The sequence below is a fragment of the Salmo trutta genome, chromosome 3, assembly GCF_901001165.1.
Source record: "Salmo trutta chromosome 3, fSalTru1.1, whole genome shotgun sequence".
In the NCBI taxonomy this organism is placed as follows: Eukaryota; Metazoa; Chordata; class Actinopteri; order Salmoniformes; family Salmonidae; genus Salmo; species Salmo trutta.
In genome coordinates this window covers 69,169,783-69,188,187 of record NC_042959.1, presented here as the reverse complement: position 1 = coordinate 69,188,187, position 18,405 = coordinate 69,169,783, and the positions used below count along the sequence as shown (strand labels likewise).

Genomic DNA, 18,405 nt, shown 5'->3' with positions numbered 1-18,405 from the left:
CAAGGTTAACCAACAGAGAGGGTATGGGACAAGGCTAACCAACAGAGAGGGTATGGGACAAGGTTAACCAACAGAGAGGGTATGGGACAAGGTTAACCAACAGAGAGGGTATGGGACAAGGCTAACCAACAGAGAGGGTATGGGACAAGGTTAACCAACAGAGAGGGTATGGGACAAGGCTAACCAACAGAGAGGGTATGGGACAAGGTTAACCAACAGAGAGGGTATGGGACAAGGCTAACCAACAGAGAGGGTATGGGACAAGGCTAACCAACAGAGAGGGTATGGGACAAGGTTAACCAACAGAGAGGGTATGGGACAAGGCTAACCAACAGAGAGGGTATGGGACAAGGTTAACCAACAGAGAGGGTATGGGACAAGGTTAACCAACAGAGGGTATGGGACAAGGTTAACCAACAGAGAGGGTATGGGACAAGGCTAACCAACAGAGGGCTCTGAATCAGGACAGAAACAACCGCTGACAATGTGCATGGGTTCCTCTGGTGGTGACTGACCAGTACTGCAGCCCAACAATGTCAAGGCAAAAAAGAAAACTTTTAACAATGTCAATGAGAAAGTGAGAATATTTGTGGGTGATTGATTGGTATAAAACTAATGTAAAAAAAAGTATATTTTGTCTATCTCAATTATGTTCATACTTCTCAATGCCACAGATTTCCCCCCACATTTCTTTTGTCTGTGAGAAGTTGATATCCAATGCAAACCACAAAGAAACATTCAAATCGACAAGAAAGAAAAGTTCAACCTCTTTATTTTCAGTCCACATTACCCACGCTGTAATTCACTTATCCACACAGATCACTAAACTGCTCCAGAGTTTATACAGGATCACTAAACTGCTCCAGAGTTTATACAGGATCATGACACATACCAGTACCCTTGTTCAGGTGTTCACACATGATCATCATACAAAACTCCTATTTGGTCTTGTTTAATGTCTATGTCCACAGGTGTTATGGGTATTTAAACGTGATAACGGTTTGTTTTTTATAAACTGTAAGCGGAGAGGATGAACAACTAGCTCAAAAAGGAAACAGGAAAAACTACTACTATAGAAAGCACAGAAAAATTCAACAAAAAAAAAGATGAGATTCAGCTGAATGTGATTCAAAATCCTTGTTTATACCTGGTGCAAACACCGGTCCTTTGTCCTGATCTTGTCCACATTCTCCGAAAAATGTCTACACATGATAGTAAAATGTGTCTCGTATCTATCCACTGTCTGCATTGTGACCAGATTTCCTGGTCCCTCCCTGTATGCAAATTGTTTGAGAGCTATTCTTTCAAAATATTTTATTTATTTGAACACACATATTGATGCCATAAGACTATGGTGCTAAATGTCAATGATTTTAGAAGGTGTTATAATAGTGATTTAAATAGATTCACTGTCCATATGTCTACACTTGTAAGATATCCAGACACAATGTGTGCCTGACTACCTCCGAGGGTGGTCAGGAAATCTGATCACAATGCCTCTTTTAATCATCTACACCAGTTTGAAAATGTGGGCACAAGAAGAATGATCAGGACAAAGGATGCATGTTATAACCAGGTATAAACAGTGCTTTTGGGAATCCAGTACAACCGAAGACATGATCTGCTCTATACAATTGGTGAACTAATAGCAAGGGCACATATCAATTATTACATAATTTGTCTGTCTCCTGATCTCATTATTCAAACCAATCAATATATAGTATTTTCCCTGAACAATATTTGCACAGTACCTTACAATTGTTTAGATAAATTACATATTGGAGTATTCCCTTTCTAACAGACAATGATTCACTTTGTAAAACCCCCAGAACGGACAAGTTGACAAGCAGAAAGAAAGCATATGTATTCATTTTGTATTGCTACATTTACAACATTTGAGTTAGTTTTTTTTTTTTGCATAATTTTTCCTGTTTGCAGTTTGGTGTATGGCTGCAATGAAGTATGGCAAATGTCTGTCGTATAGCACCAAAAGACTGTTTGCTGGCCAGACATTTGATGACTTGAATAGTATGATGTAGAAATAGTACATAGCAAAAATGTGCAATGCAGCTCAATCTTTTTGCCTGCAAGGTGATTACATTTTACAAAACAGCAAAGAGAAACAATGCTAATAGCATATTACTAGACAAATAAAGCTAGTCAACACAGTCAATACAGGTCTGCTCCGTGTTCCATTGTGATTCACCTACTCCTTTTGTATCCCGGGTTTATTGTTAACGTGTTGCTTTCTGGTCATCTGAGAGGGATACAAAACCACTAGGAGCTGAAAGTCAGACACATGTTACGCAGTGACCGCTCACTTGGTACAGTAATGTACTTTCCCAAGATTTGACAATCAAACATGTTTTTCATGTTTTTTTTCAAAAAGATTTTGTTCCAATTACAAATGATAAAAAGGTAGAATTACAGTCTGGTTGCATCCAGGTTACCTTCATTTTAAAAACAGGTAAAGGGGGGAGATCACTTACCAGAACTTAACTTTATCATTTGGGGTTCGTCTAAAAAGCATCAACATAGTTATATAAAAACATATATCCAAATTGTAGCTTCGATAAGCCAGAGTAAGGGAACTAAAGGTTCCAATTTTTAAAAAAGACTTTACTTTTTTAATCTCAGTTATTCAAGAAGTTATATTAATATATAGCACCAGCCTGTAGATCACAAGTCTTGGGGATGTATGTTCTGAAAGAGACAATGTGGTGAACTAAATAGCATAACCCAGACAGCAGTGAGACAAAATGCTGAATTCCCCAAAGAACTAAAAGTGCAGTCCCACTCCAGCAAATTCCCAGACCCAAGCTATCTAACCCCGGCCACAGAACACCTCTCCTCTCCTACCACCTCTATGCCAACTGATGAGGTGCTTCAAGCATTTCCATGAGGAACGTGTCGATAGGGGTGTCACCGATCAGCTTGAAGAAGAACAGGTGCTCCAAACACTTCAAGCCAATAGAACGCAGTGCTGGCAGCCTGAGGAGGAGCTTAGCAAACCTGAGGGGGAGGGGTGAAGAGTGAGGGAATGAAATAACGGGACATTAATAACCTACATGAATGCAGCAGCAACACTCCTAGCTCTTACAGGCTCAGTTAGCAGCACAACTACAGGAGAGCAGATTAGTACAATGAGGGAAAAAAGTATTTGATCCCCTGCTGATTTTGTACGTTTGCCCACCGACAAAGAAATTATCAGTCTATAATTTTAATGGTAGGTTTATTTGAACAGTGAGAGACAGAACAAAAAAAATCAAGAAAAACGCATGTCAAAAATGTTATAAATTGATTTGCATTTTACTGAGGGAAATAAGTATTTGACCCCTCTGCAAAACATGACTTAGTACTTGGTGGCAAAACCCTTCTTGGCAATCACAGAGGTCAGATGTTTCTTGTAATTGGCCACCAGGTTTGCACACATCTCAGGAGGGATTTTGTCCCACTCCTCTTTGCAGATCTTCTCCAAGTCATTAAGGTTTTGAGACTGCAGTTTGGCAACTCGAACCTTCAGCAAGATTTGACGGTACATGGCCCCGTCCATCGTCCCTTTGATACGGTGAAGTTGTCCTGTCCCCTTACCAGAAAAACACTCCCAAAGCATAATGTTTCCACCTCCATGTTTGACGGTGGGGATGGTGTTCTTGGGGTCATAGGCAGCATTCCTCCTCCTCCAAACACGGCGAGTTGAGTTGATACCAAAGAGCTCCATTTTGGTCTCATCTGACCACAACACTTTCACCCAGTTGTCCTCTGAATCATTCAGATGTCCATTGGCAAACTTCAGACGGGCACGTATATGTGCTTTCTTGAGCAGGGGGACCTTGTGGGCGCTGCAGGATTTCAGTCCTTCACGGCGTAGTGTGTTACCAATTGTTTGGTGACTATGGTCCCAGCTGCCTTGAGATCACTGACAAGATCCTCCCGTGTTGTTCTGGGCTGATTCCTCACCGTTCTCAGGATCATCGCAACTCCACGAGGTGAGATCTTGCATGGAGCCCCAGGCCGAGGGAGATTGACAATTCTTTTGGGTTTCTTCCATTTGCGAATAATCGCACCAACTGTTGTCACCTTCTCACCAAGCTGCTTGGCGATGGTCTTGTAGCCCATTCCAGCCTTGTGTAGGTCTACAATCTTGTCCCTGACATCCTTGGAGAGCTCTTTGGTCTTGGCCATGGTGGAGAGTTTGGAATCTGATTGATTGATTGATTGCTTCTGTGGACAGGTGTCTTTTATACAGGTAACAAACTGAGATTAGGAGCACTCCCTTTAAGAGTGTGCTCCTAATCTAAGCTCGTTACCTGTATAAAAAGACACCTGGGAGCCAGAAATCTTTCTGATTGAGAAGGGGTCAAATACTTATTTCCCTCATTAAAATGCAAATGAATTTATAACATTTTTGCCATGCGGTTTTCTGGATTTTTGTTGTTGTTATTCTGTCTCTCACTGTTCAAATAAACCTACCATTAAAATTATAGACGGATAATTTCTTTGTCAGTGGGCAAACAAATCAGCAGGGGATCAAATACTTTTTTCCCTCACTGTACGTATTGTTTTACACACAATACAAATGTATTTATCCAGGATGTACATGCCTTTTAGTGTATGAGATACTAGTACTAATTCATGTAGCACATGAAAGCCTACCTTCCCTGCTGCTCTGGGTATTTCTGCTTGCAGTAGGCTTCCAGTGACGCATAGACCTTCTCTCTCAGGAGCTCCACCTCTCCGGTGTTGGACAGACCTTTAGCGTCTGAGGGAGGGACACAGTTATTGGAAGGAAACCATGACAGTAAAGGTGCAGAGGTAACATTGTGTATGAGGGACTAATGGTAACAATAGAGCACCTGGGTTGAAGAGGACGATGGCACGGAGGCAGCCCAGCTCTGTCTTGTCCATCTGCATGTCTCTCATCTTACTGACCAGCTCAGTGAGAACCCTACAGGAGGCCGGAAAGAGTTTTCTACATAGATATACACTTGGTGTGTGTGTGTGTGTGTGTGTGTGTGTGTGTGTGTAGGTTATTACCGGTCAAATATGGCTCCCACCTCAGCACTCTGCACACTCTCCCTGTGGGGGACAATTATAGTGTGTTATCACATTATGATGATCACAGAATTTAATACAACACTGTTATCATATACCTCTATGGTAATTATGCTATTATTAGAATATTGTACGTTTTCCCTATTAGTGGTTAATGTTATGGGGAGCTGATCCTAGGTCTGTACCTAGGGGAAATTTAACCGCATACCATGTGCCTACCTGTCAAAGATGGCCGCCACCCCTGCACTGCGTGTCTACCTGTCAAAGATGGCCGCCACCCCTGCACTGTGTGTCTACCTGTCAAAGATGGCCGCCACCCCTGCACTGTGTGCCTACCTGTCAAAGATGGCCGGCCACCCCTGCACTGTGTGCCTACCTGTCAAAGATGGCCGCCACCCCTGCACTGTGTGTCTACCTGTCAAAGATGGCCGCCACCCCTGCACTGTGTGCCTACCTGTCAAAGACGGCCTGCACTGTGTTCCTACCTGTCAAAGATGGCCGCCACCCCTGCACTGTGTGCCTACCTGTCAAAGACGGCCTGCACTGTGTTCCTACCTGTCAAAGATGGCCGCCACCCCTGCACTATGTGCCAACCTGTCAAAGATGGCCGCCACCCCTGCACTGTGTGCCTACCTGTCAAAGATGGCCGCCACCCCTGCACTATGTGCATTGTCCCGGTGTAGCTCATTGGCCAGCAGGACCCCGTCCTTCACAGCGATGGAGCGGTGGGAGAAGGAGGCGATCAGAAGTTCATTCCACCCTGACACACACAGGAGAAAAAGAGAGGGGAGAAGACAGGAGAGGAGCAGAAGAGGGAGAAGAGACCGAAGGGACGGGACAGATACACAGGACGGAAGAGCGGAGAGAATCAGAGAAGGGAGGAGGAGAGACATCAACAACCTCTGGGGCATTTGCTACTGTCCAACAGAGTTAACTCATGGTGCTACAGATAAGATGGATTAATAATGTATCAAATGATAGACCATGGATTGCTTGTTGCTCACCTACTCTACATGGTCAAAAGTATGTGGACACCCCTTGAAATTAGTGGATTCTGGTATTTCAACATTTCTGCTACAATAGCCCCCTGATGAATCCCTGGTAAAGACATTTCTGCTACAATAGCCCCCTGACGAAGGACAGTGAAAGACATTTCTGCTACAATAGCCCTCTGGCGAAGGATGGATAAAGCACAAGAATAAAGCATAGAATTAGCGGCTGCAGGCTGCTCTTATAATATATATATATATTATATATATATAGTACCAGTCAAAAGTTTTGACATTGTAGAATAATAGTGAAGACATCAAAACTATGAAATAACACATATGGAATCATGCAGTAGCCAAAAAAGTGTTAAATCAAAATATATTTTATATTTGATATCTTTGCATTGATGATCGCTTTGCACAATCTTGGCATTCTCTCAACCAGCTTTATTACGTAGTCACCTAGAATGCATTTCTCAGGTGTGCCTTGTTAAAAGTAAATTTTTGGGAATTTCTTCCCTTCTTAATGTGTTTGAGCCAATCAGTTGTGTTGTGAGAAGGTAGGGGTGAAAGACAGAAGACAGCCCTATTTGGTAAAAGACCAAGTCCATATTATGGGAAGAACAGCTTAAATAAGCAAAGAGAAATGACAGTCCATAATTAATGAAGACATGCAGGTCAGTCAATCCGGACAATTTCAATAACTTTTAAAGTGCAGTCACAAAAACCAAGCGCTTTGATGAAACTGTCTCACTGCCGCAGGAAAGGAAGACCCAGAGTTAACTCTAATGAACTTATCCTCCGCAGCAGAGGTAACTGTCTCACCGCCGCAGGAAACGAAGACCCAGAGTTAACTCTAATGAACTTATCCTCCGCAGCAGAGGTCACCGTCTCACCGCCGCAGGAAAGGAAGACCCAGAGTTAACTCTAATGAACTTATCCTCTGCAGCAGAGGTCACTGTGCCTCAGATTGCAGCCCAAATAAATGCTTCACAACGTTCAAGTAACAGACATCTAAACAGCAACTGTTCAGAGGAGACTGCGTGAATCAGGCGTTCATGGTCAAATTGCTGCAAAGAAACCATTACTAAAGGACACCAACAAAAAGAAGAGACTTACTTGGGCCAAGAAACACGAGCAATGAATATTAGACCGGTGGAAATCTGTCCTTTGGTCTGATGAGTTCAAATTTTAGATCTTTGGTTCCAACCGCCGTGTTTTGTGAGACGCAGAGTAAGTGAACAGGTGATCTCTGCATGTGTGGTTTCCAATGTGAAGCATGGAGAAGGTGGTGTGATGGTGCTTTGCTGGTGACACCATCTGTGATTTATTTAGAATTCAAGGCACTCTTAACCAGCATGGCTACCACAGCATTCTGTAAGGATACTCCATCCCATCTGGTTTGCGCTTAGTTGGACTATCATTTGTTTTTCAACAGGACAATTGCCCAACACACCTCCAGGCTGTGTAATGGCTATTTGACCAAGAAGGAGAGTGATGGAGTGCTGCATCAGATGACCTGGCCCCCATAATCACCTGACCTCAACCCAACTGAGATGGCTTGGGATAAGTTGGACCGCAGAGTTGAGAAAAAGCAGCCAACAAATGCTCAGCATATGTGGGAACTCCTTCAAGACTGTTGGAAAAGCCTTCCAGGTGAAGCTGGTTGAGAGAATGCCATGAGTGTGCAAAGCTGTCATCAAGGCAAAGGGTGGCTACTTTGAAGAATCTAAAATATAAAGCATTTTGATTTGTTTAACACTTTTTTGGTTACTACACGACTCCATGTGTGTTATTTCATAGTTTGTATGTGTTCACTATTATTCTACAATGTAGAAAATTGTTAAAAAAAAAAATATTAAAAACCTTGAACGAGTAGGTGTCTGAAAACTTTTGACTGGTACTGTATATATTAAACCCCCCCCACACATATTTGGGTACTAAACCATTTATTATTTAAAAATGTTTTACTTATTATTTTAAATAAAGAATGAAGGAGCAATCTCTTCTCGCTTCTTCACTGTTGACATTGAGACTGGTGTTTTGCGGGTACTATTTAATGAAGCTGCCAGTTGAGGATTTGAGGTGTCTGTTCCTCAAACTTCTTGCTCAGTTGTGCACCAGGGCCTCCCACTCCTCTTTCTATTCTGGTTAGAGCCAGTTTGCACTGTTCTGTGAATGCAGTAGTACACAGCGTTGTATGAGATCTTCAGTTTCTTGGCAATTTCTCACATGGAATAGCCTTCATTTCTCAGAACAAGAATAGACTGACGAGTTTGAGAAGAAAGTTAAGTGTTTCTGGCCATTTTGAGCCTGTAATTGAACCCACAAATGCTGATGCTCCAGATACTCAACTAGTCTAAAGGCGGCCAGTTTTATTGCTTCTTTAAATCAGAACAACAGTTTTCAGCTGTGCTAACATAATTGCAATAGGGTTTTCTAATGATCAATTAGCCTTTTAAAATTATAAACTTGGATTAGCCAACACAATGTGCCATTGGAACACAGGAGTGATGGTTGCTGATAATGGGCCTCTGTACGCCTATGTAGATATTCCATTTTATTTATTTTTATTTATTTTTTTAAATCAGCCGTTTCTAGCTACAATAGTAATTTACAACATTAGCAATGTCTACACTGTATTTCTGATCAATTTGATGTTATTTTAATGGACAAAAAAATGTCACTTCTTTCAAAAACAAGGATATTTCTAAGTGACCCCAAACTTTTGAACGGTAGTGTATGGTCTTGTTTTATAATAGCAGGATATATGGTCTTGTTTTATAATAGCAGGATATATGGTCTTGTTTTATAATAGCAGGATATATGGTCTTGTTTTATAATAGCAGGATATATGGTCTTGTTTTATAATAGCAGGATATATGGTCTTGTTTTATAATAGCAGGATATATGGTCTTGTTTTATAATAGCAGGATATATGGTCTTGTTTTATAATAGCAGGATATATGGTCTTGTTTTATAATAGCAGGATATATGGTCTTGTTTTATAATAGCAGGATATATGTCTTGTTTTATAATAGCAGGATATATGTGCATGTAATACAATTCCTAGATGTTAGGAATAATCTCACAATAGGGGCAGCTCCTTCTCTATGATCAGTCGTTTTGGGCTCTGCATTGGTAGATAAATGTACGCTATCATATGTACTACTCTGGTTGCCTCTCGAATGAATACGGGAACAGAAAATCACTTGGAAATTCTATTCTTTGAGACAGTGCATATGACATCCAGCCTCCTGATGTCTCCCTCCCTCCAGACAGTGGTACCTGCACGCAGGAGGATGACCTGGTCGTCCAGGGGCAGCTCAGAGAAATGGGGGATCCTCTTGGCCCACTCCACCAACGCAAACAGCTGCTTGTCTGCAGTCTGGCAGATGTTTGTCACCGCATCATGGGGCTAAAACACACAAAAAAGATACAAAAATGCCATAAAATGCAATAACAACAATAACAGACCCTAAAAGCCAATGCTGAAGCTAGAAATAATGCAATAATCACTAGTAGGAAAGAAAATGCTTTTAATCTCCATGCTAAAGAGACAGCAGTTTATCTAACGTTTTTAAAGAATATTCGTCCCAAGAGCTAAGTAGTAGGCTATGAATCACCGAGGCAGATAATTCCTTTAACTGACACCGCAACATTTCCAGAACCTTTCCCGGGTGGAGGACTCCCTGAGTTAGCAATAAACACAGAAGAAATCCTCCAACCACAATTTCCGAAAAATATGGGAATTGTGCAACCCTAATACTGATCCAGGCAACAGTATAGCCCTGTATACTCACAGAGCTACCAGCGGAGCCTGCATCTGAGTGGAGCTCTGCCCTCTGCTCCACGGACGTCTCTGCCTCCAAGATCTTCTCCACGGGCATCTCCTCGTTCACAGCACTGCTGCACTCCAGTCCCTCCTCTCGCTCCCTGATCCTCTGACGCTCCTCCTGGACTGCTGCACCCCGCCATGCATCCAAACACACCACAGAGCCAGGAGAGGAGAGGGAGAGACGGGAGACAGGAAGAGGGGTGTGGGTTAATAGGAGAGAGGGACGGGAGGGTTAGAAAAGACAAGGTTAGAAAAGACAAAGAGACAGAAGAAAGGAAAGGAGGAAGCCCTATTGTGCCCATCTTAACTCCTGTTAGGCTTCATCCAAACAGGGTGAAAGGTCAAATTGGTATATTTTATATAACAATGCATTCATTTCTTAGCCAATGTGTTGTGAGAATTAGTCTACCAGTGTGTGCCAAGCATTTGTTATTTAATTGCACCCTCTCAATACCACATCCAATCATATATCATCTCTCCATTCTCCCAATGTCCTTATCCTTACATTTCTGACGTTCATCTTGGACCACTATAGAAAGAGGGAGAGAAAGAATAGGGGAAAAGGAAGAGAGGGGTTAGTTATATGAACCTACCCCTATATGCTCTCCCCCTGTTTTGTTAATGACTTTGAAAACAATGCACCATCCCCCCACACAATACAATGATCAAATAGAAGTTATCGTCAAAGGTTTTACTGGGCTAGGTCAATATTCAACATAACTCAATCATTTCACCAAATGATTCTGGGCTTTGAACTATACCCTTTTACAACGGCCTACTTCACAATTCAATTTAAAATGTCATTCATTAAAGAAAATGTAGTCAAGTTTGAGATTCTGCAGGTATAAAAAACACGTTTCTCAATCGCTCCCTCCAATTTTTTTCATGTTTCCCTTTCAAAAGCACTCCTACAAACTCTCAAACTCCCTCTTCATGCCCATAGCCAGACGTTCAGTCCATCCCTACCTTCCCTCTTCATGCCCATAGCCAGATGTTCAGTCCTTCCCTACCTTCCCTCTTCATGCCCATAGCCAGACGTTCAGTCCTTCCCTACCTTCCCTCTTCATGATAATAGCCAGACGTTCTGTCCTTCCCTCTTCATGATAATAGCCAGACGTTCAGTCCTTCTCTACCTTCCCTCTTCATAATAGCCAGACGTTCAGTCCTTCCCTACCTTCCCTCTTCATGATAATAGCCAGACGTTCAGCCCTTCTCTACCTTCCCTCTTCATGATAATAGCCAGACGTTCAGTCCTTCTCTACCTTCCCTCTTCATGATAATAGCCAGACGTTCAGTCCTTCCCTCTTCATGATAATAGTTCAGTTCAGTCCTTCCCTCTTCATGATAATAGCCAGACGTTCTGTCCTTCCCTACCTTCCCTCTTCATGATAATAGCCAGACGTTCAGTCCTTCTCTACCTTCCCTCTTCATAATAGCCAGACGTTCAGTCCTTCCCTACCTTCCCTCTTCATGATAATAGCCAGACGTTCAGCCCTTCTCTACCTTCCCTCTTCATGATAATAGCCAGACGTTCAGTCCTTCTCTACCTTCCCTCTTCATGATAATAGCCAGACGTTCAGTCCTTCTCTACCTTCCCTCTTCATGATAATAGCCAGACGTTCAGTCCTTCCCTCTTCATGATAATAGTTCAGTTCAGTCCTTCCCTCTTCATGATAATAGCCAGACGTTCTGTCCTTCCCTACCTTCCCTCTTCATGATAATAGCCAGACTTTCAGTCCTTCCCTCTTCATGATAATAGCCAGACGTTCAGTCCTTCCCTACCTTCCCTCTTCATGATAATAGCCAGACGTTCAGCCCTTCTCTACCTTCCCTCTTCATGATAATAGCCAGACGTTCAGTCCTTCTCTACCTTCCCTCTTCATGATAATAGCCAGGCGTTCAGTCCTTCCCTACCTTCCCTCTTCATGATAATAGCCAGATGTTCAGTCCTTCTCTACCTTCCCTCTTCATGATAATAGCCAGACGTTCAGTCCTTCCCTCTTCACGATAATAGCCAGATGTTCAGTCCTTCCCTACCTTCCCTCTTCATGATAATAGCCAGACGTTCAGTCCTTCCCTCTTCATGATAATAGCCAGATGTTCAGTCCTTCCCTACCTTCCCTCTTCATGATAATAGCCAGGCGTTCTGTCCTTCCCTCTTCACGATAATAGCCAGATGTTCAGCCCTTCCCTACCTTCCCTCTTCATGATAATAGCCAGACGTTCAGTCCTTCCCTCTTCATGATAATAGCCAGATGTTCAGTCCTTCCCTACCTTCCCTCTTCATGATAATAGCCAGACGTTCAGTCCTTCCCTCTTCATGATAATAGCCAGACGTTCAGTCCTTCCCTCTTCATGATAATAGCCAGGCGTTCTGTCCTTCCCTACCTTCCCTCTTCATGATAATAGCCAGATGTTCAGTCCTTCCCTACCTTCCCTCTTCATGATAATAGCCAGGCGTTCTGTCCTTCCCTACCTTCCCTCTTCATGATAATAGCCAGACGTTCAGTCCTTCTCTACCTTCCCTCTTCATGATAATAGCCAGGCGTTCTGTCCTTCCCTACCTTCCCTCTTCATGATAATAGCCAGACGTTCAGTCCTTCTCTACCTTCCCTCTTCATGATAATAGCCAGGCGTTCTGTCCTTCCCTACCTTCCCTCTTCATGATAATAGCCAGATGTTCAGTCCTTCTCTACCTTCCCTCTTCATGATAATAGCCAGATGTTCAGTCCTTCTCTACCTTCCCTCTTCATGATAATAGCCAGGCGTTCTGGCCTTCCCTACCTTCCCTCTTCATGATAATAGCCAGGCGTTCTGTCCTTCCCTACCTTCCCTCTTCATGATTATAGCCAGACGTTCAGTCCTTCTCTACCTTCCCTCTTCATGATAATAGCCAGGCGTTCTGTCCTTCCCTACCTTCCCTCTTCATGATAATAGCCAGATGTTCAGTCCTTCTCTACCTTCCCTCTTCATGATAATAGCCAGACGTTCAGTCCTTCCCTACCTTCCCTCTTCATGATAATAGCCAGACGTTCAGTCCTTCCCTACCTTCCCTCTTCATGATAATAGCCAGACGTTCAGTCCTTCCCTACCTTCCCTCTTCATGATAATAGCCAGACGTTCAGTCCTTCCCTACCTTCCCTCTTCATGATAATAGCCAGGCGTTCTGTCCTTCTCTACCTTCCCTCTTCATGATAATAGCCAGATGTTCAGTCCTTCTCTACCTTCCCTCTTCATGATAATAGCCAGATGTTCAGTCCTTCTCTACCTTCCCTCTTCATGATAATAGCCAGGCGTTCTGTCCTTCTCTACCTTCCCTCTTCATGATAATAGCCAGATGTTCAGTCCTTCCCTCTTCATGATAATAGCCAGACGTTCAGTTCTTCCTTACCTTCCCTCTTCATGATAATAGCCAGATGTTCAGTCCTTCCCTATTCATGATAATAGCCAGACGTTCAGTTCTTCCTTACCTTCCCTCTTCATGCCCATAGCCAGACACTTCTGGTAGCGACAGTACTGGCAGCGATTGCGCTGGCGCTTGTCCACCAGGCATTCTTTGTTATCCCTGCAGGTGTAGCTCAGGTCCTTGCGCACTGTGCGTTTGAAGAAGCCCTTGCAACCTTCACAGCTGTACACACCATAGTGCTTACCTGCGGGAAGGGGGAGGGGTAGACTTGTCACACCAACATTTTAAAAACGATATGACACCAGGCCAAGTAGTACCGCAGTAAACACAATTTTTTAAATAATTTTTTTTTTAAATCAGTGACCTAGAATCATGTTCGCCCCATCCCCCAGACGCTTGTTCACGTTTTCTAAAAATTCACACTTCTACTCAATACAACACATTAAATGTAGCTTCACACTGATCACTGTATAACAGAATACTGCATAGAATGTCTGATTTGCTAAGTTGTGCAAAGGCCTACATGTGATTTGGCTGGAGGAATGGGAGGAAGGAATATACTCCAGTGGAGGCTGCTGAAGGGAGGACGGCTCATAATTATGACTGGAACTGTGCAAATGGAATGTCATCCAACACATAGAAAACATGTGTTTGATATCATTCTGCTCCAGCCATTACCACCAGCCCGTCCTTCCCAATAAGGTGCTACCAACCTCCAGTGATATACTGTACATGCATAATGATCTGCAAGTCATCGTCTCAGTAAGAGGAAAACACTGCATGAAACCTTTACTCTTCAGTTAACACAGACACACTGTCTCCCTCACACACACACCACACACACCACTTGCTGTCTCCCACAAACACACACAGCTCCCAACTTTTAAAAACGTTCGGCACCAAACAGAATTTAAGGAGTACCAGAAAGAAATAGATGTGTTTATATAGTTTAGTCTTCCATTAGGCCAACAGTATATGAATCCTACCTTTTGAAGCACAGCTCATGAGTAGCAGACCCTTTTCCTTTCTTCCTGTTCCAATCAAAATTTGCCTAAACCTACTGCCAAGGTACCAGCTTGTTAGCTAGCTAGGTAACATGACTGAACAACGTTGTTTGTTATCAAAACAATAATTAGCGACCCGGTATTAGTTTAAAATGGCTCACAATTAATTTATTTGTATTATATAAATGTGCGCAAAAGGCAACTATGGTAATATGGGACATATTTTAGAGACAAGACGTTTTCTTTGCTGTAAAGCAGCAAGGACGCCTGTCGCCAAGCGGTCCTCCATTTTCCCTCTGACACTCAGCAGCTGCATGACCGTGAACTTGAAGTCTACTCAGACTGGTCTGTGCTCTTGGTTATAACAGGCGATGAAATGATACAATGCATCAACACTGCTCCAATGTAACAAATCTAACAACAGAAGACTAACAACAGAAGACTCATCAGGGCCCGGGTCTGATTCCCTGCTCGCCATCACGGCTAAATTATATTTGACGGCGGAATAGACGCACATGAAGAATGAACGGAGAGAAGCAGGTGAGTGAGGGGTGGGCTGGTAGGGGATGCTGAGAGAAGCAGGTGAGTGAGGGGTGGGCTGGTAGGGGATGCTGAGAGAAGCAGGTGAGTGAGGGGCGGAAAGGTAAGGAAAGCTAAGAGAAGCAGGTGAGTGAGGGGCGGGCTGGTAGGGGATGCTGAGAGAAGCAGGTGAGTGAAGGGCGGGCTGGTAGGGGATGCTGAGAAAAGCAGGTGAGTGAAGGGCGGGCTGGTAGGGGATGCTGAGAGAAGCAGGTGAGTGAAGGGCGGGCTGGTAGGGGATGCTGAGAGAAGCAGGTGAGTGAAGGGCGGGCTGGTAGGGGATGCTGAGAAAAGCAGGTGAGTGAAGGGCGGGCTGGTAGGGGATGCTGAGAGAAGCAGGTGAGTGAAGGGCGGGCTGGTAGGGGATGCTGAGAGAAGCAGGTGAGTGAAGGGCGGGCTGGTAGGGGATGCTGAGAAAAGCAGGTGAGTGAAGGGCGGGCTGGTAGGGGATGCTGAGAGAAGCAGGTGAGTGAAGGGCGGGCTGGTAGGGGATGCTGAGAGAAGCAGGTGAGTGAAGGGCGGGCTGGTAGGGGATGCTGAGAGAAGCAGGTGAGTGAGGGGCGGGCTGGTAGGGGAAGCTGAGAGAAGCAGGTGCCTGAGGGGCGGGCTGGTAGGGGAAGCGGCTGGCTGATTACAGCTGCCACACGTGACCTGCTCATACAAGTGACTATTTCTTAAATTCAACTGAATTTATAAACAAAACTGACTTCATAAACATTTAATAACAGGCAGGTTCTTTAGATCGGTAGGGTTGAAAAAGTCAGTAGTATCATATGAAACAGTACTAAGGGATTCTAAGTATCGTGATGTTTTGGTACTGTGATATTACTGTGGTACCGGTATACACTATGTAGGAATGAGGACAGATTTCGTTTTTTGATGAGCAAAGTTACGCAGAGCTTCACTAATTAATGAATCTGCAGTGTTTCAAGTGCCTTTATTGTTTATATAGTGACAGAATCAAACAGGCCAGTAAAGAACATTGGTTAGAATGATGGGGAGAGGTCAGGACACACAGCTGAAGACAGCTGACAAAAAGGATTATCCTCTCTGAAATTGCCAGGGATTTAAAATAAGTCCCCGGCCTGACGTTTCACCTCTACTAACCCTGCTCTTAGTGCACAGCACTCACCAGAGGAGCGGTCTCCACAGATGGCACACATGCGTTTCTGGGAGAGCATTATCCCAGGGCTGTGTGCAGACATAGGCCTCAAGCCAAACGGGGGTTTAACATCATCCGAGCTGCTGATTGAGTGCATCCCCATTGTAGAGTTGATCTGTGCACAAACAAAAAGTGAAAAAAAAAAAAAATACAACAATGTTGTTATCATGACTGATTAAAACAAAATGTACATCTAGGCTATGTAGGCTAGCCTAAATGTCAGCCTTTCTGTGCGCAGCAACAAACTTCAGCACTAGTCTGAGCTCGGAAATAATGCTAGAGAATAAACGCATACAGAGTAGGATCATTCAAATGCAAAGATGAAAGCAAAACAAGGACCCCGGGTGTGTATCTCACCTGGCTACTGCTAATAGGCCCATAACCCATGGAGGGTGCCACACCAGGGGATCCCAGTGAGGGGCTGATGACTGAGAAAGGCGAGCCAAAGGTGCTGGTGGGACTGTTGGAGGCTGAACTGGTGGGCTGATGCGATGACATGGCTATTGAGCTACCCAGCGGAGAGGAGGATGATGAGTTGTCTGAAGGACAATAATCTGTTGGGGTTGAAGGTTACATTATCACAACTATTTTTTTCAAGACTAGCTACATCATCATGTGGCCAGCGAAATGTATTCACATAAATGCCACTTGTAGGCCCCTAGCTACTTAGACAGCTGACGATATTCAGTTGATTGTAAGACATTCAGTATTCTCACTGGTCATTATTTGATCTAACAACTTACTTACCGGTAGCTAGCTAGTTAGGTTGTTCCTACTAACTAGCTAGGTAACGTTAAACTGTTTAATTAAAAATAGAAAGGCCTAAATAACTGACCTGTTAGCAAGCTAGCTACCATGGAATGGGGTATGCCCGGTACTGTATTAATGATAAATACTCCATAATCGTATCAACTGACCTTAGATTTGACAGGCCTCTCTCCACATTACTAACGTTAGTTACTAGCTAGCTAAAATAAAACAAACGTCGTAGCTAGCTAGCTATGTTCGGTAGTTAGCTAACGAGTTACCTCGCTAGGTAGTTACATTTAAGACGGTCAGTTGACTTTAGCTAGTTAAACATTTTAATAAACACTGGTGTCATCCAAGTGGGCAAATGAGAGATCACTTTAATCCAACGTTGGCGATGATTAAAAAGCTAACATGTACTTCTGGCTAACATTAGTAAGCAATGGTAAATTAGACCAGACGTTAGCTAACTTTAGTTAGCTAGCTAGCACGTAGCTACTGTATGTAAACTAAACATATGTATACGTTGATTGTAAGCAATTAAATATCACAGCAAGCATCGATTGTACCGAACTTTCAACTTTTTAAAAACTCACACCATGTTTCGCTAGATAACTTGCCGGCTAGCTAGCTGTTTCAAAATCATTGGTGGTAGCTAGCCAGCGAGCTAACGTTAGCTGTCTAGTTAACTAATGCTAATGTTGGCCTCAAAAAGATAAATTCGCGAGTTACAATTGGGGGAACGCAATATACTCACTAGAAACACCTTCGGCACATCGTTGTAGGTTACATAACTATTTCTAGTTGCATATTATTTGCGAAATCCAAGAGACGGACCATATACGAGGTAATAGGCCTACACTCAAACCCCGTTTACTTGATGCTGTTGTTGTTTACACGGAAAGGAAGCCATGTTGGCTCAATGCCAGTGACAGTGTCTTTAGAGCCACAATGTCTCTGGGCAGAACAGTTGCAACATGCACCAGTGGTAGGACTAACGTTTCAATCTCCCTCTATATACTGTACCTAATATATAAAGGAAAATCAACAGATTCACAAATTAAACAACATTGCATTTTACAAATGTAACTATACTACTAGCCTACTATGAATATATGTAAATCAATGTAGACTACATCGATTTTGGACCTCAATTTTGGATATTTATCAGCTGATGATGAAAGATTATTCTGCAAAAGCCTATTCCTAATACATTTCATGGTTGAATAATAGTGGTGGTTTGACAGGAGGACAGCTGGTTAAACTACATTTAACACATGCCTGTAAGACATTTAGACTGCTTTATTTCACAATGATTCTTAATCTGAAATATGTTTAGGGTTAAATGATCCTTTAAAAAAATGTATAAGACATACAACCAATATGGCTCAGTGTCTGTTTGTTTATTCACTTTTCTCATCATGTGATTATTTTGAGAGAAATGAGAAATGCAAATGGTATATTTGGGTGTGGTCTCGTGTGGCTCAGTTGGTAGAGCATGGTGTTTGCAATGCCAGCGTTGTAGGTTAGATTCCCACGGGGACCAGTACGGAGCGAAAAAAATGTATGAAATGTATGCATTCACTACTGTAAAGTCGCTCTGGATAAGAGTGTCTGCTAAATTA

General features: G+C 43.2%; 1 protein-coding gene across 3 annotated transcripts; it reads right to left on the bottom strand.

Moving 5' to 3' along the window:
- Positions 1-755: 755 nt before the first annotated feature.
- On the bottom strand, positions 756-17,705 carry LOC115186134 (retinoic acid receptor RXR-beta-A-like). 3 transcript variants are annotated; one of them, XM_029745883.1, is made up of 13 exons: positions 17,538-17,704; positions 16,391-16,587; positions 16,004-16,148; positions 13,353-13,532; positions 10,388-10,411; positions 9,848-10,008; positions 9,333-9,462; positions 5,720-5,815; positions 5,611-5,641; positions 5,038-5,079; positions 4,857-4,948; positions 4,657-4,762; positions 756-3,012 (listed from the first exon to the last, which is right to left on the bottom strand). In XM_029745883.1, exons 2-13 carry the CDS (start codon positions 16,529-16,531, stop codon positions 2,865-2,867), a joined length of 1,296 nt encoding a protein of 431 aa, XP_029601743.1. In that variant the 5' UTR covers positions 16,532-16,587; positions 17,538-17,704; the 3' UTR covers positions 756-2,864. The 3 variants fall into 3 exon arrangements, with proteins under 3 accessions (XP_029601743.1, XP_029601744.1, XP_029601737.1); XM_029745884.1 differs by lacking the exon at positions 5,611-5,641 and having other exon boundaries at positions 5,689-5,815; positions 9,848-10,005; positions 17,538-17,705; XM_029745877.1 differs by lacking the exon at positions 5,611-5,641 and having other exon boundaries at positions 5,689-5,815.
- Between the last annotated feature and the right edge of the window lie 700 nt (positions 17,706-18,405).

Bases quoted from the DNA above. Each gene is read 5' to 3' on its own strand.
- LOC115186134 (XM_029745877.1), bottom strand. From the start codon at position 16,531: ATGTCATCGCATCAGCCCACCAGTTCAGCCTCCAACAGTCCCACCAGC. The intron at 5,816-9,332 runs GTACCACTGTCT...TGTGTGTGTCAG, and splicing joins GGTCATCCTCCTGCGTGCAG to GGTGGAATGAACTTCTGATC. The intron at 4,763-4,856 runs GTGCTCTATTGT...TCCCTCCCTCAG, and splicing joins CATCGTCCTCTTCAACCCAG to ACGCTAAAGGTCTGTCCAAC.